Source organism: Gymnogyps californianus, chromosome 1, assembly GCF_018139145.2.
Source record: "Gymnogyps californianus isolate 813 chromosome 1, ASM1813914v2, whole genome shotgun sequence".
Taxonomy (NCBI): Eukaryota; Metazoa; Chordata; class Aves; order Accipitriformes; family Cathartidae; genus Gymnogyps; species Gymnogyps californianus.
In genome coordinates, this window is record NC_059471.1 from 11,448,426 (window position 1) to 11,472,350 (window position 23,925).

The 23,925-nt window shown below is 36.5% G+C and overlaps 1 protein-coding gene across 1 annotated transcript in view; it reads left to right on the forward strand.

Moving 5' to 3' along the window:
* DEUP1 (deuterosome assembly protein 1) overlaps window positions 1–18,323 on the forward strand; it is a 45,509-nt gene extending 27,186 nt beyond the window's left edge. The window contains exons 9-14 of the mRNA XM_050892561.1: window positions 1,505–1,702; window positions 2,732–2,818; window positions 5,374–5,573; window positions 11,606–11,747; window positions 16,655–16,696; window positions 18,153–18,323. Of these exons, the coding sequence (XP_050748518.1) occupies window positions 1,505–1,702; window positions 2,732–2,818; window positions 5,374–5,573; window positions 11,606–11,747; window positions 16,655–16,696; window positions 18,153–18,323 (840 nt within the window). The remainder of the gene's footprint in view (window positions 1–1,504; window positions 1,703–2,731; window positions 2,819–5,373; window positions 5,574–11,605; window positions 11,748–16,654; window positions 16,697–18,152) is intronic.
* The last annotated feature ends 5,602 nt before the right edge of the window (window positions 18,324–23,925 follow it).

The following is a 23,925-nucleotide window of genomic DNA, read 5'->3' on the forward strand; positions in this document are numbered from 1 at the left end:
AGAGCAGAGTACTGACCTTGGGTGTGTGCATATGCAGAAGAGAGCAGGAGGATAAATTGTGGCTTTAGGAGAGTATGAAGTTTTCATATATGAAAAAGTTTTCATATATGGTTACATTTCTGGAAGTAGTTGTATAGCTGTAAAATTGACATTCTGATTCTGTGCACTAACAACAGAGCTAGCTACTTCATTGAAATAATGGAAGAAACCATGCCTAAGCATCACTGTGATTCAGATAGTACCTTGCAAGTAATAAATCCTCCAAGGCTATGAGTAATTAATAGGCTATAGGAGTTAAGTAGTAGTTTGTAGGTGGTCTCAGATGTAAGATATGCTAACAGATCAACTGATACAGGTCACCCACACAAGACTAAGCTTAGTCAGTCACCTGCTGCACAGTCTAGGGCAGTGCTCTTTTGTTTGAACTACGCATCACATTGCATTGCACATTTCAGAAGTGCTGTGTGCAAGCAGTAGTGGCGTGGCACTGTGGAATGGCATATGGCTTGGCAGGCCAAAACACTTTGGGAGCAGAGGATGCTCAGAACTCCTCTTACAGGCATGTTGTGGTTTTGCTGAGTAGCAATGTAAGCAGGAATATCTCTAATTGGATGCAGCTGACTTGGATGCAGCAATTTTGGCATGATAATCATGATCTAGCTCTTAGGTTTTTTGCATCTACATCTATTTGTTTACAATTCTAGTATTTCTATGTAGTTTGCATAAATAAAAATGAAATGCCATCTGTTACTGATTGTGTATGGTACTGTGAGGAATTATTAAAATGGGTTCAAAGGTTGTTATGCTGGTTTTTGTAGTTTTGTTTCTACCATAATAAAAAAAATCTATCAGTACTAAATTCTTGGTTATAGTAGAAAGATTATGAAAACAATCTTTGTGTTGACTCTTTGGAGAACTCTGCACAGGAGATAGTGCAGAAATTTTGACCTTAAATTTTATATATGATGGCAGGAATAATTCTCATAAAGTGATTTACCGTATATACTCTTTATTTGTAACATAGTTTCTCATTAAAGAGTCTCTATATTGATTTATCTATATTGCTCCTAAGTTAATTTAGGCTGCACTAAACTTACTTTAAACCTAAATTAACTTAGAAGCAATGTAAATAAATCATACTTAGGTTTATTGAATGGATATTTCCTTGGATATTCTTTGCCATAAATTCCAATTCTTAAAATGAACATTATTTTTATTACATTCTTTTTAAATGTTAATTTAAATGCCTTGCATTTTGTTCATTTCTAATACTAAATAGGCAGATGAAAGCACAAGAGAAGGGTTGAAAAAAGATGTAAAAATAAATAAAGCTATGTGCACTGACTCATGAAGACATTTTATTATACAATCTCAAAAATCTCTGATTCAGTTAGAAGAGTTGGTGTCTTGGAAGCAACAGCAAAAAAAGTCACTGATAGGTAGCAAGTGATGCAATCATATTTACTGCACAACATTTTTTCCTTTTGAAACATATTTGCTATAGATAAGAAACCATGTTTATCGAGAGGAGCAGTCCCATCGCTCTGAGCAGGAAAGGATGAAGACAGAAATCTCTGACCTGACAGAAGAGCTTCATCAGAAGGAGATCACTATAGCAACTATCATGGAGAAAGCTAGTCTTCTGGAAAGACAGTTAAAAATGGAGCTAGAGATAAAAGACAAATTGTTAGCAAAACAACAGGTATGCAAGCAGGCAAAACCAGCCTAGATCATTTTACTCCACTCTATTGATAATGACATACATTATCTGTGAAAAAAGACATTACATTTGCTGTAGTTTTCATCAGCAGTGCTGTAATATCTGTGAAGTATTACTAAAGCAGCCAAATTGATACTGGAACAAGAAAGCACCAGTAAATGTCAACTGAACATCTAAATTGCAATTCATTCTGACCATCAAATGTAGTTACCATTTTAACATGCAAAAGATCTTGAAAACTTCCAGTTTGTTGTTATTATGTGCACTTTATCATTAGAACCACTTATTAGATTACCTAGAATGTTTCCTAATTTTTCAGGTTTTTTTAAAGCCTTTTGAAGAATGTTACAAATCTGCTTAGAAAATTCTGGTAATTTTAAAGCTGAAAACTGTAAGATACCAGTGTTCTAATGGCAAATTCCAGTTTTAAAAACAAATATGTTATCTTCGTTACTTAGTTCTGTAAACCAAAAGAACCATCATATTTAGAGGTTTCTGGATATCTCTGGGTTTTCTGAGAAGGTCACTGCATATTGAAAATTGTGATTAATGTAATACTTTACTTTTGACAATAGGAAGGTTAGTGTTTGGGAAAATGAGAAACAGCTACTGTGTGGCACTCTTTACCAGGCCATATTCCCTATCGTATCGCTAAAAGAGTGGATGTCATTCCAAGGCTTCATGACTAGGATTTCATCCAGTTTCAATGGCCTGCAAAATCTGTCCCTCTTTGTATCTTGTAACTGCATGTGAACTCCCTTATTTTCCTAAGTGATTACTTCTTTCAAAAAGGTAAATAAAACTAGAGGCATTGCATTTGTATATCTTTTATAGATGGTTTAAGACTTCTTTCTGCTTTAGTATTGCTGTATTTAAAAAAAAAATTATAGCTAGTTTCGTAATTCTTTATGTATATTTTGTAAAACTAAACTTACAGATATCTATATTCAGTGTTATTTCAAGTTAACAGTAATATTCTTGTATTTAACTAAGAATTGAATCTTTTCTTAGTTGTTGGATTTCCGATACAAAGTTATCAAATCTGAAAACACACATCTAAAAGAGATGATGGAAAACCAGGAGTGTAAAAGTTGCACGGTAATTTTTTTTAATCTATGCAATATGCAGAATAGTGACTTATATTTATTGTAAATGTAGATAGAGATCGTGGCAGATTTAGAGATTTCTGGCTTGCATAAAATAAATAAATAAAAATAAGGTGTGCGACATAATCGAAACCAAGTGGTATTCACACACAACCTGAAGATGGCTATAGCTAGGAATAATTTTGACCTTAATTGTAGAAAACTTGAAGTAAGCTAAATTTTTCAGTAACTGTCTAGACACTAAACAGTTTCTGGGAGCCTATTTTTTGTAAGTGACGTCACTTATTTCAGAAAATACTTATTTTTAAACAGTCATCATTCTCACAGATACAAAAGTATGTCCCTTTTTTACTATTTTACCCCTTTGTTCATATGATATTTAAATAAGTGTAAAAAACTGACACATTTTGCCCCCACCCAGCTTGTTTTTCGAGTTTAGTATTGATTTCTCTCCAAACAGGGGATGTTTAAAGTTTAATTCATAAAAAGTGTGCCATAATATCATATAGAACTAGAGTTTATAAGGATATAATAAGTATTATATAAGCTACCTTCCACAAAAAGCTTTAAAACGTCCCCTGCTTACAGAACATCTGCAGTTATTGTATCTATCACTAGAAAAAACAGTGGAATGTTGCTTGTAAATACTGCTGTAAATACATCTTTGGGGGATTTGTAGCCTATTAATTGTCTTACTGTAGACTGACAAATGCATGAAAGAATGTCACATTTTTCCACACCCTTAAAATAGCATATATGTCTATCAGTGATGTATTACCTATACATACATATACACTATTATGGATATATGTATGTGTATATATGATATATTATTGTGGAAACATAGATGGATGTGTGTATGCATGTCTAGCTCTTCTCTACAGTGATATTTTTCATGAAGATTGAGAAGAGCTGTCTAACAAGAATCTTTGTAGATATCACGTGTTTGTTAAATTTCAACAGTAAAATCCAGTTATTAGATATACCAAGGTCACTACACGTATCAATGTGTTCGTGGACTTAATAATTCTTTCCTACTTTACTAGTGTATTGTGAGGATCTAAACATTAAAGATTGTGAAGTATTTGGTATTAAGATTGCAGGGACTGGAGAGGTTTGTATGGATGTTTGTACAGTACAGTAGAGCACTACACAGAGCCCTCAAAGTAGTGCCAGCCTAAGTCAGTATGGTGTAATGCATCATCAGGCAGGGTTACTTGTTTAGATTTCAAAACCAATGTAGCTGTGCCAGCTCAGTTTTGGGGCTCATGCCATTATAACTGTACTGCTGATTCTGGAGCTAGTGGTAGGGTGACTTAGCATTCTCCTTCCTCTGTTCTGTCACTCCTCTCCACTTGGGAGACATAGCCGAGCCCCTGCCCCCCATCCTTGCACAAAATAGTGAATTTTCTTATACTTTCTGGCACTTCCATGCCAGTTTGGCTCAAAAATTTCCCCTAAAACTAGCTAAGCAAGGCAAGGTTTATAGGAAGAGATGACATCAGACCAGTTAGTGCAAGGAATAGACAAGCTTTCAGGTGCAGGAGCCCAGTTGTGCTAACAGTATACTAAGAACCAAATCCTTAATACTCATGAGTTACTGGGTTCCAAAAGAATAAGAAAAATCTAGAAATATATGAAACTTAATAAAATGTAGGGGTTTTTAGTCTTTTGTGTGTAATCTGATAAATCTTTTGAGAATTTTCTGTTGATGACAGTATACTGTTATTGCAAATACATTTACACAATGCAATGCAGTATTCTGCAGAGAGCTAGTTCCAAATTAGCTAGCTCAGGTGTGCAGCATAGGCTTCATGGAATAAGTGATAGGACAAAAAAGGAATGGGGTATCCTGGGCAGTCAACTTCCAGAGCTAATCTCCATCTTCCCCTCTTGATATCCTAATGGATGGGCCTCTTTAGCCCCTGGTCACAGTGCACATGTCGCCTGCACTTTCAGTATTTTGACTTGTATACCATGTGGCCTAACCCAACTGAGAAGCGGGGTTTAGTAACACAGATGGAGAGCACTGTGCTAATGTGGCTTTACTTTACTGCTTATGAAACAGAAGGTGACTGTATCTCGACACAGATATTAAATTCTGCCTGTAGACATACCCTGTATCTAGTATAGTAATGAACTTCTGTAATTTTTCTTGTTATTTTTGGTGGAATTGTTACCAGAGGGAGCAATACAGTCTGCAGCTATAGCTGTTATGGTTGCTTTTATGTCAGAAGTTTTACAAAGCAAGCGATGAATTTACAACAATAATATTTTGAATGCATGTTTGTTGAGAAATTTTAATTTGTTTTATTGTGTTATAGAGGCTGTTATCCCTTCTTTTCCATTTATCTACAGTGGTTTTTTTCTGGAGGCAATTCTCTTGGTTTGCTATAAGTGCTGCATGATTATGTATGGTAGCTAGGTCTTTCTTTAGCATAGAACATTGTTTTGTGTTTGCTTGTTAAAAATACTAACATCCATTTATTGTGGAAAAAATAACTATTGGTTATTGGTTATTATTATTGGTTTAATCTCCTTTCACAGAGTACAGATTTATCTAACAAAGAACATGGAAATTTCACAGCTTCCATTCACAAACTGGAACATGAGAATGTAAGATTACAAAATAGTCTTGTTAAACTACAAAATGACACAGAAACATCGATACTGGGTCGCATGGGTACATATGGAGAATCAGAGCACAGCTACCAAACCCATTCAAAGATGCAAGAAAAGGAAGAGAGGTAATATTTAGATTGTACACATATATGAAACTTCCTGTAAGTTTTTTGGAAGCTTCTAACTGGGCCAAACTGTTAAGCTTTTTTTCTGTGTCTGTTCATTCAGAACTCCCACCAACATAAATATCAGACCTAGTTAGTATATTTGTAAGAATTTCCTACATTTTTCTGGGTGCCTAACTGAATTTGGCAATAAATGAAGTCCCAGAAATGTTTGATCATTATTTTAATATTTGTCACATGAAACAACTTAAAAAACTTTTTATGTGCTACTTCAGTTATCCTTAGTTTCAGGTTTTGCAAAACAGGACAGAATGTATTTTTACTGCCAAATAAAAACAAGACAAGGAAAGGATATAAAAACCAACATCAGAGGTAAACTGCTCCACAGGAGGTTATCTTAATAAGCAATTTGAACTACCACCCCTGCTGAAAAGCTTTGTGTCCCGTCAGTTTCATTTGTTGGAAGTTTCATTAAATGTATTTTAATGCCTTGTCTAGTTTTGGTGTTCTTGGGTGACCTGATTTTTAAAAGAAACATAATTTCAGATGCCCTGAATAAATCATTACTACAATAAACTCCTTGTTAGGGAAAAATAATGAGACTTAAGAATACTCAGACTCATAGAAAACATTGTAGTGATGACTTCCTTCTTACTTCTCTGTATTCAGTGAAGCACTGAATTACATTCAAACATGTTATAATCATGGCGTTGCAGTAATAAAAAGAAAATTAAACTCCCTGCTAAACAATATTTCACCGTGCAGAAGAGTAAAAATTAATAGGAAGCTAAATATTTTGATCATTTGTAATAAAGAACTTACATGATAGCACTAATGTAAAACAGTTCTGTGAAGCAAAGTTTAAATAATTGGAGTCAAAATTGTACAGGTTAAGATTTCAAACTCATGCATTCAGTCTTTGGCAAAATTTAAAGTTATTTTCTTTCTGCAAAATAGAAAGGCATCCCGTTATATGTAGCTACATTCTTGCCTAAAATTTCCTTTTAAATATGACGTTTAGTGTTGGAGGTAGTATTCATGTGTATGTAAAAATATATATATATAATATGTATGTGTGTACATATATATATGTATATACATAATACACACACATATATATATATGGAACCGGCAGGTATGGCTGTTTTCCTACTAAGTTTCAAATGATGTTGAAGGTTTTGCTGAAACAAATATTTACAAACCAAGATAAAGACTATTCTGCACCTGTAGGTCTCATAATTTCACCAAAAATTGGTCAGTGCAATTTTTGCTTATGCTTCCACTCTTCTTAAGTGAGAAAAATAAGATTTTTTCCCATTTTCTCAGGAATTACACTTGCTGTACCTGAGGAACTGTGAAATTTCATTCATGAGAATTTAAGTGTATGAGACAATAGAACTATGCAGGTAATTTGCAGGATTTTGATTTCATAGCCATTGAAGACCAATGTTAAAACAAAACTGGGAGAGAAAAACCTGGGAGAGCTAACCTTTCTCACAACAGAAATCTCATCCACACTACTGAATACAATTTAAATTATGATTCTAATTAATCTGATGAAACAGATATATTGAGCCTGGTTTTCAGGATCTAAAACATGCATTTGATTTCCTAAGTGAAAAGCTATTTAGCTAAATAAATACATACACAGATTTCAAAAAATGTGCAAATTCCACATGTAATGTATATACACATCAGCTAGCCAGTCTTTTTAAGACTGGGCCCTCTCTGTACTGTCAGTTCTCTGTTCCCAAACAGGGAACTACCTCAAGATTTTCTCAGGAAACGAAAATTAAATTTTCAATCATCAAATGTATGCAGATAAACCAGGCAATTGATGTTGGTTGAGTTAAACTCTGGAGTATGTTTTATTTTATTGTGAGCATAAACCATGTTATTTCTGTTTTAATTTGCAGTTCTGTTTCCATGGTAATTATGGCACTGGAGAAAGGGCAAAAAGACTTTTTTTACATAGTAGAAAAATAGAAAACATGGTGTTTGTGCATGGGGGGGTGTGTGTGTTTGTGTTTTAAATAGTAATTTTCAGAAGCTGTACTTTTTGTTTTTCCTATTTGCATTCAGAAACCTAGAAAGGTTTGCACAATGAAAAAAAACTGTCTTCAACCAAGTATATTCTATAATATTTTTCAGGCATGTCTCACGATAACTACTAGAATCCTAGGCCTGGGCACAGTCATTAGCTAGATAGGAGACCTCTAGAGAAAATACAGGAAATTGCAGGAAGTTATACTGGCGATTTAGAAAGAGGCATGAGTTCTTCTTTCTTGCAGTATACAGTGAATTTCTAAGTATTACAAAGAAAGATATGCAGGAGTGGCATCTTTTTGCTAAAAAAGACTGTGGCCACATCCTACCTATAACCACTGTAATTAATTGCTGTTCTCATATATGATAATTGACTTACTCCTAATTGCCATTTACATAAGCTTCCCCCACCCTCAAGATTTCAATCCTTTATTTAGACCTTGGCCCCATACAGCTGATTTACATTTTGGCATTGTTGAAGAGTGCTTTCTCTGATGAAGCTGATGTGTTTAGCCTGTTTCTTCCAAAATTAAAACATGCATGTGAGTTCCCAAATGAAAGGCTACTTATTTATCATAAAAATATATGCAAAATAGGTAGCTGGTCAAGCCAAAGTGCACTTTCATCATGTGGCAAAAGTGAGGGGTAAAGGCTAGGACTGAATGCCTGCTAAGGTAGCTGGGGATCGCCTAAAGGATCTGTATTGACAGTGAAGTATCTGTCTTAAGGAGGTTTTCACTACCCTTTGGAGGTCACATGCTCCTAGTCATACTCACCACTGTATCAGTTCTTGCAATAGATAAACTGGAAGCAGTGAAAACAATCTCTTCAGGAAAATCCTGTTTAACCAGTTTTAAAATCAAGCTATGAGTTACACTTGCAAGGTAAAAGCAACAACATGAATTCTGAAGACATTCTGGTCATTAAAGATCTGTTGTTTTCTTTCTCAAGACTAGGTACGTCAACCAGCAGAAGCTGTGTAAGGAATTTGTTTTGCACCACTGAAGTCATTGATCGCATAGGGACCAGACTGATTTTATATATGAGTCTGGAAAAATCGATCCTGTCTATATAAATTCCCTTTGTGAGGACATTGTTCGTTCACTTCTTGTCCCATATGTCACCATGTCAACAGTGATATTATTTTTGCGAAGTATGTGTATATGTTAAATATTCTACAACAGTAAACCCACTGAAAGCATAACTTATTCAACTGCAGTTATAGTGCATTTGCATTGCAGTGTTAACAAATGGACAGTTTTTTACAAATTTGCAGATATTTGCCTACCTTCACATTTGTATTCAAAGTAGAACTCTGTTCTTAGATATTATTTTGCACTGAACTGGGAGAAATTTAAACCCCAACTGTGAAATCTGTCTGAAGTGAAGGCATAGTATCCATATCAAAGCACCTAAATGTAGGTGTCATGTTTTTCCAAGATAGCAAACAGCCTCAGCAATCCTATGGATTACAGTAGGAAGTGGAGTTCCTTTAAAAAATCAGTCCTTGGGGGGGGGGGGGGGGGGCAGGTATCTGTTTTTACTATCTAAAAGCTACCATAACTGTAGGCAGCCGAGTCTGAAAATTCTGGTCTTAGTGAAGTAAGCTATAACATAACAGTAATAACTGTTATTAAATACATAGAGAAGCAGTTCTGGGGGAAAAAAAGAACACAGATCACATAGACTTTACTGTGGGTTTACAGAGGAAATTACTTCCAAAAAGGTCAGAACACAAGATGAAAAAAAATCTATGATTTTATTATTCATGCCATCTATCTTCAGTTGTGGCAGTTTTTTTCACTGTGCCCTTCATCCAAACAATGGATGGAATGGACTTTAAAATAAAGGGAAAAAAAAGAAAAAAGGTATTCTCCTGTGCCCAAAGAGCAGAGTGTATTTATTTAAAGAAAAGCATGAAAGAAAGGAGAAAACTCTGCCCCCATAAAGGTAAACATTTTAGGTGGTTTAGAAAACTGGAAGGTTTGGTGAATATTCTCAGAGAGTTTTATGTTAGAATGTATAATAATAATATTATAGTAATAATAATATTATAGCATCATGCTTATAATTTGCTTTCCTGTAGCATTCAGAGTATCTTAATCACTACTTCTTTTATAATCAGAGAAAGATATGTTCTTCATTAGTTCTCTGACCTGTTCTGCACAGTCCATTTATGGAGTACTCAGTTTCATGTTTCAGGGCTTATGTACAAGCAGGGTCCATTAAGACTGCACAACCACCCTCTCCCAACACCAAATATTTAAATTAAGATTAGAAAATGATGGTATGATCTTTCTGCAGAAAAAAATGTCCTTTCCCTATACTTGGCAAATTCTTTTTTATTAAAAAAAAAAAAAGGCTGTTTTCCTTGGATCTGAGCAGCACCGCATACTCTTGAATACTTATAATAATTATACTTTAGTGGCAGAGAACTTGATCTTTAAAAGCTTTTATAGCTGCATTTCAAATTAGTAAAGTGTTTTAGGATATTTGCAATAATAGGATCTTTTCAAACAGCTATCATGTTTAAGTACAGTAGTTACCTCCCAAGACTAAAATTTCAATTTTATCATAAGCACAGACCTCAGTACAATGGAAATTTTTACCTGTCAGAAATATTGTAACAGAAATGTAATAAAATCTGAAATAGGTTTTTTTTTGTATGTTTTGATATATAATACAAGTAAAGATGCAATTGAAAATTAGTGTAATTCAGCAGACATCTGGGCAAGCTAGTCTCAAAATTCTCTGCTCTTATCAATATGGTTTCAGAATTATTCAGTTAACTGTCAGGAAAAGAAGATATTTTGAATGGGAAGAAAATAGCTTTCTTTTTTTTTAAGTTGCTGTTAACCACAGTAGTTTTTGCTTTACAGAACTACAAAGGAATACAAATATGTGCTTTCACATCCATTCTGATCACTGTAAGTGGGATACAAGAGTTATGGAACATCACAATAAAATACTTTAGAATTCTTTTGTAAGCTTGAAGATTTCACTTATTGTTACAAAAGCATGTTCTTGTACAATTCTTTAAAAAGTGTATTTTAAAAATTTCTTTACTTCTCATCTTAATCTCCAATGTGTTATCATTAAATCAGTGGCAAAATAAGTATCGCAGTAAAAATGCAGGATCAAAGATTCCTGTACTATTTTTTTTATTTAACTTATTTAAACATTTATTCTAAATTCTAGCTCTTTGAACATAGTTGTTTAAGGTGATATTAGATCAAAATTGACTAATTATCCAACCACTAATAACAGTTTTTGTTTCCCATCTCACTGATACTTTCATATTTCATCTCCTGTATTTGTGTGGCTAAATTCACTCTAGTTCCTATCATACTCTAAGCTACATTATCAAGACATGGCTGAAGAGTGCTTACATAGCTCTTTCCACTGAAAAGCTAAAGGGATGATAACCTTTGGCAAAGGATGGGTAACAAACACTTAAGGAGTATCGGTATCTTCAATACCTGAAGCGAGTTTGTGTTTTAGCTCTTGTCCTGCCACAATTATATGGCAAGGTTACTCAACTTAAGCTCCAGTGAAAGGCTTTACATTGGTGTGATTTAAGTCACAGCTGAAGCAGACAGAGAATGCACACTCAGACATTTACGATAACTTAGGTGGAAAGTTGCTAAATTGCTGCAACTTGGTAATGCTTAATCTTATGCCCATAACTTCATGTATGAAGCATTTTGAACAGCTAAGTAATCAAAATTGCACAAACAAATAAAATAAATTAAAAAAACCTTGGGTTTGCTGTGATAGCTTAGACTTTTAACTGGTTTTGATACTTGGATTTTTTTTTTCTCTTTTAGAACTTTCCAAAACAAAGATGCATGGGAAATGGAACATCAACAGACTGCTATGTTTACAGCCAGTGGATACCACAGAAACTGTAGTCCTGCTTTATATGGCCAAGGCAATATCACTGGTTCAAAAAGTGATAGCACCTTATCTTCTCATACACTTCACAGAGGTCATGAAAAGAAAGTAGTTTATAAACCTCCATCACCACCAATGGGGAATCCTTTGGGCTTTGGTGGGCCGTTTCCTGAAAAGGGCAGAACAGGCAGCTTACTGAGCCCTGCTTACAATGCAGAAGAAATCAAATTACCAGTAAGTAACTATTTTCCTATAACACATATATTCTCAAAAATCCATCTGTGGACCAAATGCAGCCTTAGAGGAGCCAAAAATTAGATCACCCCTGTTGTCATTATTATTTCTACAGTGCCAGCCCAGCAAAAATGGAAATACCTTATCCTAACATAAATGCAGTTTTTCTGGAGATTAAACATCCCCTACTGGGCCATACCTCTGTTCCAATAATGATGGTGATAATTACCTGCCATTATGTGACTGTGAGAAAGATTTCTACATTTTAGTTCATTGTCTTCTATATTGGGGCACTCTGCTTCATACTGCCTTCTGTAAGGGCACTCTGCTTTAAGTGTATTTCCATAATGCCTGCAAACTTACTGCCTTAAGTGCTGTATTAAACTCAAATCAAGTTTCTACAGCATTCAACTGATGGATGAAATTAGAGGAACTGCAGCAACTATTTTCTGTGTATTAGCTATTGTATTTGAAAAGGAACAGAAATTATAACTGCTGTAATCCTTATTTTTCTTGAAATGAAAGAGTAATAGTGCAGCATTCTTTCTTTCATTCTTCATAGGCTGGAGATTACCAACTTCCATGACAAGTGGGATAAATCCCACTTTGCCTGGGGCAACTTCTTAGGGAAAACTTTCCATAATTCTTTGACTTTAGATCTCTCTCTAAATTTGAGTTTTATCCTCTTCCTTAGTATCTTCTATTCTTACTTAGGCTTCCACTACACACCACTATTTTTTTCCACTTGAAAACTTAGCACTTATTTTCCAGACCTTAAACCACGCAACCACACCATCATTAAATAATGGAACTAACAGATTAGTAAGGAATGGACCGTAGCCATCTCTCTGTCCAGCTGTGATACATGCATCTTTGTACCCAGGAGATCCTGAACTACAGGTGTGTGGCTGAACCTGTAGAGAGAGAAGAGGGCAGCATTTACTAGGAGGAACCAATAGGCAATTTTCTTGCCACTCATCATCTTAAGCAGGAGCAAAGAGGCATCATGACGCCAACAATCATTTTCAAGCAGTTTGTGGTTGTCGTACCCCGGTTCTGCTGTCCACTTCAGAATGGATGCACATCCTTTCCTATCAGAGACGTGGCTGCTGGAAGACTGTCTCCATATTCCAGAATCTCACTGTAGATGGGGAGCACCATAGTGATGGCCTGCCTGGGAAGCTGGGATTGCAGTGCAGCCCATCACTGACCGTGGTCCCAGCAGCTGTATCCCAGTAGTCAGAGAACAGTGAGAACCATATAGTCCTGGGTGTTTGACCTCACTTCCATTTTTATATTCTTATGCTTCACAGGAAGTTTAAGTAAATGGCTTTCGGTTTCTCATGTCTTGGGAGTTTTCCTCTTTAAACTGCTAATTGCGAAAACAATTGTCTGGACTTTTTCAGGAGAGTCTGGTAAACACCAATTCTCCTCCCCTCTTCTGTCAGAAGTGTCAGACAGAGACAGCAGACCACAAAGCTTCTGTTTCCATCCAGCCCAGGGAAAATGCCCATTCTGAGACACTTTTGCAAGCTGCAGGGAAACTATTTCCCAGCTGGCACTCAGGACAGGGTCGATGCCAAGGCAGTTGACTAGTTTATAAGGAAAACACTCTCCAGCTGGTGTGTGGGCAAAGTACATAATGAAACTATTAAGCAAGGGATATTTCTCGTACAGAGTCTAGGTCCAAATCAGTGGCATTGAAGCAGGTACAAGTTCAGAAGATCACCAAAATTAAATCATCACTCAGACTGACATTGGATACCACAGCTTTAGTGCAGAGATGATTCAACAGTCTGTTACTCTAGAGTTCTGTGTTCAAATGGAAAGCCATTGCATCAAGGAGAAAGAGAAAAAAACCATACAATATGTTATAAATCAGAGTTCTTTGACAGAGTTTTCAGGACTGATGTTTCACCTAAGTGAAATCTCCAATATGTTCAAAACTTCTGAAGATGTTATAAGGAACCATTTTTCTGAAGAGTATTTGTAGCACCAATTGAAAACATCAGAATTGCAGATGATGTCCTGATACCAACCAAAATTACTCTGTTGGTATTTAGGGAAGAGAGAAACTAGTCTCTAGGGCTTTAGACAAAGACTTAGATCTCTCCTCCCAGTAAAGACTCTTCAGACAACCTTAGTAAATGTTCCACTGGAACCTCTGTCCCTTCACATTCTTACTTAGAGGTTACATGTGTAGAGAAAGTCACTCTTGCCTTAGAGTAAACTAGAAAGCTCAGCTGGGATTCACTGGAAATTCCCATAACCCCAAAAATTCTTGTTTCGAGGTTTTCCAAATCTAGGGAAATACTTTTTCTCTGAACAGTACTTTGGGCTGTGCTCTCTTTCTGAAATGAACAACTTCAGAAAATGGTTGCCTGATCCATTCCCAGTCTCTGGGAAGACTATTCCATAGAACAGTCCTATGTCCAGCTTCAGAAAATAAATAAATAAATAAATAAAATAGCCAATAAGATTATTTGCGGCTTCAGAATAGTCCATTTCTACACAATTTCTCCATTTCAGCTGGAGCAAGCAGTTATGTACATTGTGCTTCCCAATTTGGATCTTTAACTTTTAGTCCCAAATACCTTCTCATGTTTTTCTTCAGATGATGGACAGACATTGTCTGTTCTTGCTTTCAAGACTTGGGAAGACAAGAAAGACTTAAGCTGTAGCAAGGAAAATTTTAATTAGGCATTAGGAAACTTTCTAACATTAAGGATGGGAAATTGCTTAATAAATAGGTTGCAGTGGAAAGTTGTGGAAATTCTACCACTGGACATTATTAGGAACGATTTTGACAGTCTTGATCCTACCCTGAGGCATGCTGTAGTCCATGCCTCTCACTCTAAGGTATTACTGTTACCTAGCTGATTAGGTACTTAGGCCCTCTAAAAGCCTTCCTATGTCGCTTGGCAATTTCCTAGGCATCTCAATTTTTATTTTCATATATGAACAGAAGCACGTTGAAGACGGGCATCCATACGTGCTGCCTAAGATGTATTGCAGTGTAGGGTTAGAGGAAACTACTCCCCAAAGCCCGCAAATTTAGTCACAGCAAGATTAAAATTAGCCAGATGAATTTCTAGTCTCGGTGTTACAAGAACTTTCCTGGAAAGTAGAAGGGGCTAAACATGAGAGGACTTTAATACTCTGGGATTTGACCCCTCATGATTTGACCACTAAATGTTAAAATATCCCAAGTGTTAAAGCTTTCTTGCTGCCCTGCTGAAGATGCATCCAAGAATGCTGGGACAACTCATGGGGCAAGAAAGAGATTAACTCTAGGCAAAGTAATTAGGCAGTCTGTGAGAGAGAATAGACGTAGCTTCCTGAAGTGCTTCTCCCCAGCAATCCAGAGTTAATTCATAAGCACTTTGGGTAGTTCTTGCTTAAGGAGAAGACATATGTAGCACATATTTCATATGTGGAAATATGCATCTCTGTCAGATGCGGTCCTTCATTTCCAGCAAATGATGAGGCAAAAAGGTGATTCTCATTACTGGTATACGCCAAAGAAATATGGGGTCAGCTGCACTGTAGAAATGAAAAAGTAGAGCCCTTGTTGCCTAACTATGCAAACAAGTTAGGTTGAAAGCTTATAAATGAACCTATTTCTATCCAGCTCCAGTTAGAAAACCAAAAGACATAAAAGAAGTGTTATCTGAGGAAAAGAAATTCAAAACTAGGGACCATGAATCTCATCTGAGACATGGATTAAAGCAGTTTCTTTATGGTTTTTCTTCCTCAGGCACTGAAAGTAAAGACAATAAAGAACATAGTGAAAGAACAGACCAGAGGCTGGGAAAGCAAAGCTTAGTTGCTAACAAGAAATGTTGCCTTTTAGACCTGTTTAGATACAACCTTCTCTCAAAGTGCATAAAAAACAGTGCATTAGGGACCTATCTAAAATGATAGTCAGTGATGTCTGACCCTTGCGTAAGGAGCTGTAGGGAACCATGATCTGCTTATTCTAAGTGATAAACATTCTTCTGTCAACTCTGAGGAAATTTGGAAATGTCTCATTTGGAGTTTACCGTGTATTTCAAGAACAAATACATCAAAGTAAGTACCAGTTGAAGCAAAGGACACTAGCATTTTAGGAAGATAGCTTGATCATGAGGCCTATATGTTTCTAATGACAAGTCAGCAATTGTAAACGTTGTTATAATAAATCTCTGAGAATCTCTCATAACTTGATATAACATTTCTGAAGACTTGCACTCATGTAAATCTGCTGGCCATGTAGAAAAGCCCAACATGACTTTTTTTCTCTTGGTGATGACACCTATTAAATTCATATTTCAGATTCACATTTTCCCAGTTTCTTACGCTTCTCACTGGAAGTACTTTATTTGCTCAGTATTGAATCAGTGATTTCAGAACTGGTATTCGGTAAGCAAAACACATGGTGATTCTTTAAGTAAAGCCTCCAAATCCAATGTCTTCTTCGTAATACAAAAGCCTTCTTCAAATACTTCAAAAAGAGTACTGCCGACTCTATCATTGAATCCAAATGTCACAAGGAGATATATTTGTAATCTAGCCTATGAAGGAATAAATGTGCATGTAGCCATGGCATTCAAAGTCTCAGGAACAACTCTTCATATGATAACAATGATGATTTATGGATGGGAAATCATGCATGTGTTTATGAGGAAAACCAGAAAGGTGATCTCCCTCCAGAGTTTCTCAAACATTGGAGGATTAACATTCTTTCTTATCCCTGCTAGTGCAGGGATTGATAGAAGAGTGTTGTGGCACAAAGTGATCCAATACCTTTCGGTTCCTTATTCCTACATGGCAAATTAAGTCACTTTTTCTTCCCTGCCCTGTTAAAACACTGATTTGGAGGGACTGAGAAAAGGAAGATTCCGCTTTATCTGTGAATTTCATTTTAGGAGCCCTATACATCAGAAAGCCTGTCTCACTCTAGAACGATGGTATTACATTCAGAATTTATTTCCGGCTATCGCTTACTTGCTGTACTTTGAAAAGAAAAGGGTTTTCCTATAGGAAATCTCTAAATTTCATCTCAAGGTCTGCTGCAAAGAGTTTGAATAGAATAGTGCTTTAAAGCATTTCTCTAGTTAGTATCTTTTGGCCTGAAAAGCTGCTAAAGGACAGTTTTAAACCAAGCTGAAGGAAAGACCAAATCTGCCTCTAGTTGCCATGGAAATGGGGAATAACCCATTCTGATACAATGGAGCCTAGAATAAAAATTTACAGGTGTAATAGAATTGGCCCTTTCCACAAAACATTTGAATATTTAAATCATTTGAAGCCATTCCTATTTGATGTGCTGACAGATAAACTCTCCTTTTTACATTCTAGGAAAAACAAACCCAGAGATTCTAGACTAATAATTCAATCACTTATTAAAACTATTTAACATATGGTTTAATTAAGATAATAAATGTCAATCATCTTTCTCAATATAAGATCATATAAAGACAGAAAATTATCTTTCTCTTACTCAGTATTACAGCTCCTATACTAAGTTTCTTCTGTCGACTGTTAAAAATTCATGTAATAAAATTGTATTTGTCTATACAAATAAACATTGAATTTATTTAAACAAGCATAACATCTTTAGGCAAAGAAAAATTATTTCATATTTCTTTTGATAAAGACATTCCAATGAATGCAGCTTAAGTATTAGCAAAAAGAATTAACAAAAATTGCTGCTTAAAAATTTAGAACTTCTTCCAGCAAATGCCTTTGCTTTATACAGCTCGGCATCCCATGACAACCATTTTAAGACTGATTTTGGTATGGTTTATGTCTCAGTCTACTAAATGCTCATGAAATGGAAAGAAGATTTTTCAGTGAACTACTTGCAGCGAATAAAATTTAGTACATTCTCCAAAACATCAGGGCTTGAAGTTGATGGTACTGAAATGAGCATAGGTTTTCTTCCTTTCCTCAGAAAGCATCACATCACAGAAGCAGAGAGCTAAAATTACAGGAGGCAATCAGCAGTTTGTTATATTCTGTATATACTAGTTATATTCTGTAATTCCAAAAAAGATTATTGTCCTCTGTCCTGGTCTAAATTATACAAGTGACAAACATAATCTTTAGCTGATCCAAAGATTTTGGAGGTTCTGAAGCAGGTCAATTCTGTCTAATGGGATATTTAAATTTTTAATGGCAAATCTACACCCTATGCTGTGAATATCAGGTATTCAAACATCATGTTCACTTTACATTATTTAGGCACCTGAATGCCTTTAAAAATGTATGCCCAAATTCATGTTTTCTTGGAGAGTTATGAAGCGTTATAGCGTTATTAGCTGCTATAGGTTAAGATGTTTTTCAAATCTAAAATCTGATAATGCAAGCATGTTGTAGTACTTGCTGGTTTTTACTAACCATGATTTTCTATTCATTGCTCAGTCTCCCCCTGAGATGTCCTTCCTTGCAACAACAGAAAAGTTCCTTCAAGAGGAAGAAAAACATACAAGAGACTTTGAAGAACGTTTAAATTCGCACCTTGAAGAACTGCAAAGACATTCTGAAAGTACGCTAAAAAAATATGCCAGGATACAGCAATGCAGGCATACTTAAGCCAGTCACACAATTAAGAAAATAAAACCAAGTAATCACCCCTCAGTTTCTTAGAACTAAAATCTGCAACTAGCTGCTTAATATATTTAGGCACATTGCCAATAGCATGTATTTTTAACACCAAGGTTTCAATAAGATAATCATTATCCTACGGATTTAGGTATATTGTAACTGGACTATATTAAAAATACCATACTCTAAACATATCCTAAAAAATACAGGTTGGTTTTGCATCGTTAAATTGTGTGCAGCAGAGACCCTGTTGCAGCACTGTAAATTAAGTAAGATACTTTCAATTCTGTGATGTACAGAGGGCTAGTAAGTGGAATTATTCCCTTGAAAATATAATCAGCCAAGAGAAATTCTCTAGATTGCACAGAACAAGAATAATAGGGGCCTTTAGCCATGTCATAGCTCCTAGCATAAAGAGCTTATCTATGCTCTGGTTATTCTTGGCTAGAGAAATAGCCCTTGGGACTCTTGAAATGAGAAGTTTGAGCTCTTTCTTATGCTCTAAGCCATGCAGGTCCGTGAGAGGAACATGAATAGACAAAGCACATATTTTGAAGCCACCCATATTGCCCCTTTTACCAGACCTATAGACTTCACCTGGGGCAGACCCTGATCTCAGGTGCTTTACATGCTTTACATTAATACTTTTCAATTTTTAAATCCTGTCTTCGAAAGCACCTGTTTTGGTATTGGTGTTTTGATACTATGTTGGCTCGTTGTTTAACTACATTGGAACAGGGAAAAAACCTTTAACTTCAGACAACTTGTGATCAGTCTTAGGTAAGGGCCGAAATTCTTTATATTTTTCTACAACATAGGAAAACATTATAAAACTGAGCAGAGTTAATTCAACTCCATGTGCTGAAAAACTGCATAATGTTGAGATTCCTTTTATTTGCAATTCAGATTGAATTCTATTGCTGTGCAAGCGAAACAGAAATTACAGACAGTGTTGATGAACCACCAATTTCAGTGAAAGAGATACTGAAGAACTGCTTTCCAGCATATACTGTTGCCAACTTCCTGGAAAAATCTGGATAAAAATAATACCAGACTGTCAAACAGCTCCAGTTTATGAGTAAAAGAAGTCTCATTAATATTCAAGAACGCAGCAAAAATGTAAATTGTTTTTGGAAGCTGTATTTCCATTAAGACAAAATACACTACATCACACTTACACAAAATACCAAGATTTTAAATACCAGTTTGGCTCGGTTTGCAATAAAATGAGTAATGAAAATGAGGACATCAAAGAACCTTTTACAGGAAAATTCAGGAAAATTACTAGACTCAGCTGGAGGAACGAGGACTGAATGAAAAGATGATGGAAGGACATCTGAACAAACTAAATATATATGTGTCTTCAACTTAAGGGGAGATGCATCTGGGAGTTTTAAAAGAACTAATGAAGAAATTTAGGAACCTCTGGAAATGAAGCTAAATTTTAAGCTGGGAAAGATCTGTAGAAGCAAAAAGACAGCAAAATGTTGTCTTTCAGAAGGGCAAGAGAAAAAAAATATGGGATATTAGCCAGTTAGCCAGATTCTTTTGCCACTGCAAGATTTAAACATACAAGACAGTACGCTCCAGATCTTCAAAGAAACGTATGTGTGTCAGTCCAGTCCAGGCCTGAGGATCCCTCTCATGATACAAGTCTGTGTGATGATACAGAATGAATGAATGAAATTATCAAAAAATGAATAAGATTTTTTCCTAAAGCTTTTTAAGATCTGGCCGAGCTACTAACCTTGGCTAATGAAACAACAGAGTTAGTTTCAGCCTGGCTTTTGTGTAACGCCATATAATGAACTCCCCATGAAAAGCACTGAAAACTGCAAAGTAGCTGTATCGGAACAGCCTACTTGTTTACTGTTATTTCCTGCTCGGAGCATATTATGCCACAAATGTGCTCAGACAGTATGGATCAAAGTCCCATTTTTTAAACACATACTTACCTGAAAGGTCACCCTTCTCTTTGCTAGCCAACATCGGCAAAAGTGGCTCATGTGACAATCCCCAACTTAAACGAGCCCGTTGCTGCCAGAGTATAGTTGGAGCCACACCGCTGGTTCTGAATACTGTAATTGTATTAAAAAGTACAAACTTGATTGAACTGGTGAGAGGTCTCTGAAGGAAGATACATATTCCTGATGTTATCATGCCAAAAATAGTTTGTACAACATGTACCACGTTTCAAGTTGTTTGGAAAACTTCTTAAAGAATGATGGACAGCAGAAATAATAAAGACTGAGAAATGATATACGTTATGAACAGGGATTGGAGATGTATGTACATTGTCAAAAAAGGAATAATCAGAAGGGTCCAAGGCTATGAATGTCTTAAAGCACCAATAAAAATGAAAAAAATGAATTATTAATCATAGGTTCATTTGACAGGATAAGGTGCAATGTTTGGGAGCTACAGATTACCCAAAACATCAGAAAATTTCTATTCTGCTTTGTGAACAGCCGAGCAATGGAAAATTCTTGTAAGCTGCTGGACTTCTTTCATGATTTTTCAAAGCTTTACCGAAAAGCATTTTTTTGGCTCCCAGTTGAAAGACTTGTTTTAAATAAAAAGAACAATGGTTCAGGCTGCCACCAGCTTTTTTTGCTGAAGGAAAAACAGAGGTCATGTACACACAGTTGCCAACATGTTTCATCGAGATATAATTTTGAAATACTTGGTGGTGTAAGAGCTGCCAGACCATTGCTGTCCAATCCACTTCCCAAAACTTACTCTGATGGGGCTGTCAGTGAAACGACAGTAACTGAACAGAAACATTTAAAAGTGGCTCACATGAAAGTTGGGTATTTAGCGCATTTTCTTCCTACCATTTCTTACTCTCTTCTTTTTTGTGTGGGAAATTCAGGAGTGTAAGAATGGGAGAGTGTCAGACGGTGGGTGCTCTGAACCATGCAGAGAGGAATGCAAACAACAGCAGCAAAACACAGTGCCAAACGAACACAAAAATGGACAAACACGATGAAAAAACACAGGCACAGCTTTCTTGCTGTTCCAATGGGTAGACTTAAACAATGGCTTTAGCTTACCCAGTCAAAGGCCAATAAATCTCTGCTGTGATCAGAGATACTACAGAAAGCGCCTAAGCCCCCAGGCTCACTGTTCTGACTTTATTGTAGTGTAACTGGTTGCAATCCCTGATTTAACAGTGGTACAACGGCGCACAGAATCAAGCCCACCACCACTTAATAATTCAAAACTAGACTAAACATCACCAGTGGAAGTGAGAAAGAAGTCATCACCAGAGACTGTCTAATGAGATGAGCCCCAGGTGGTTTTACATCTATGGTATGTCATGCAAGTCATCAAAGTTTTATTTACACTTTTAGCCAGCTCAGGTATGTGCTGAACTCCGTTCAGTCCTGCTGCTTTCTGCCCGTGGGTCTCCCAGAGACCAAAGAGCTGGAAGGAGGCAGAGGGCACTGGGGGAATGTCCTCGGCCTGTATCATACCGATGATGGGATTACGTTCCTGTCTGGCGTTACGACCTACAACAGCCAATTATATCATTCACGATCACTTTTTTTTCCCATTTAATTCTATGCAAACTAGCTATCCACTAGATTTTACACCAACTGCCTTGTGCTAGGGAAGTTTTTTTCCTTCTCAGACACAGCAGTCTGCTGAGCAAATGCTAGGTTAAAGTGTTCATGGCAGAGCTCGTCTGAATTGGCCAAACCGATGTGGGAACTGTGTGTTGTTTTTTCCTCACTGTAGGGTTCAGATCTCAAAGTTCACTGTGTCTGAGTTACTATTTAATTACATGGGCACCCTCAAATCCATAAATAGGCTGTAATTTAATGTACTGCATCTAAATTTCCACTAGTGGATTGAGCAATGCCCCTAGACACTGATACACTGCGCTCCAGTCTCCCTTCCTAAACCAACAAACCCATCGGTTTGTTCCTCTAATCTACTCTTAACCAAACTGCTAGGGGATTTGAAACAGATTTATCAAGAACGTGCTTGCCCAGTTACCTTACGAGAACACGTTTGCATGCAAAGAACAGTCCTAAACCATCCTGTCACTGAATTTCCTGCGACAGACGTAGGATTTGCTTTACTCGACGCGAACCCTTGTACAATCCCAGATGGAGCAAGAAATCCTGCAGAAGTCCTGGTCCTCCGTATCCCACATAAGCACCATAGCAGGAATTTTTTTGGTTGAAACTTTTCAGCCAAATAAAGGTGGGGCACAGAAGACAACATCAGCTAACAGCTCCATCTGTAGTGACGATGAAGACACGTGGCTGAGACGTGGATGGCAGGACTTTGCTTTGCTGGTGCATGGCGTGTGAACTGGAACTACCTGCCCTGGTAAGAAACTTCTCCCAGTAAGAAACGTCTCTGTGACGCAGGTCCAAAACAGAGAATCGAAGTGCAGGCTCTCATTCACATCTTCCAGAGCTCCGGGAGCATTCAAACCTGTACACGTACCATCCGGGCACCGAACATAAACAGTCTGAAAAAAGAACGGTGCATTTTCTCTGCCGTATGTATTTAAAAGTGCTGTTTTCTGAACATCAGGAGGTGAATAAGTAAACATTTCCTTGTAGATGGATTGAAACACAGAGCCAGTTTCTCTGAGCTCTGAAAATATGTGTAGTTCTTCCTTAGACCACGGGCAGTGTCGCTGGGTTCTCTCACTTGGTTTTGGGGAGCTGGGGCTATGTATAACACAGATGGGCATTTACCCATTGCAAGAATGCTTGACACGATTCCTCTATTTTCTTTGCACTTCAAAGACACTTATAAAACTCCATTCAAACCTTGATCTTTAAGTATTTGACTCAGATATGATTTATGCTTTGAAAAATCGGTTTTTAAAAATTGCTTCTATAACTTGATTTATCAGAAGGCAATGGCAGGTTTTTAATGACTTCACCTGATAATGAGCACTCTTGGAAACCCTATCGTAAGACACTGCTGAAGAAGTATCTCAGCATGAGTTTTCTGGTAAAATGCTTGTAATAAATCATTCAATTTTGCCCACAAGCTACTGTATGCTGGGAAAAGGTTTGCAACCCTATTTCTAAAACATTTTTGAAGGCAACTGACAGTTGGAGTAATGCATACAGTTAAAAAACCAGAGACACAGTTACACCTTTGGCTGAGTTCACAGGAGTTGACATTTGGGCAACTGCCATTAATTTACTTCCCGATTACTTCCCAGAGATTTTTGACAGTTTCTGTCTACAGAGGCTTCATACCATTTTTCCAAACGCGCATTCTCACGTCCAATACTAGTAAAAGGGAATTTGGTAGAAAATGTCAGAATCCAACTTGTTTACTAGAGAAAAATATATTCTTTTTAAGAGTCAAACTGTGAAATCAATTCAGGCTTCTGCATAAGGAACAATTCAGAATGTGTAACACTATTTTCCTCTCAATTAGCACTCAGTAAAATTGCACATTTCAGGGAATTGAAATACACAATGTCTCTTATTAGCATTAAGCTATAGGTTCACATTAATAAACATTTGGCTCCGAAAAGATTATTATTGTGACCTGAAAAATTTGCAGATGACAAGAGACAAAGGGAGGGCACAAGAAAAAGCAGCAGAAA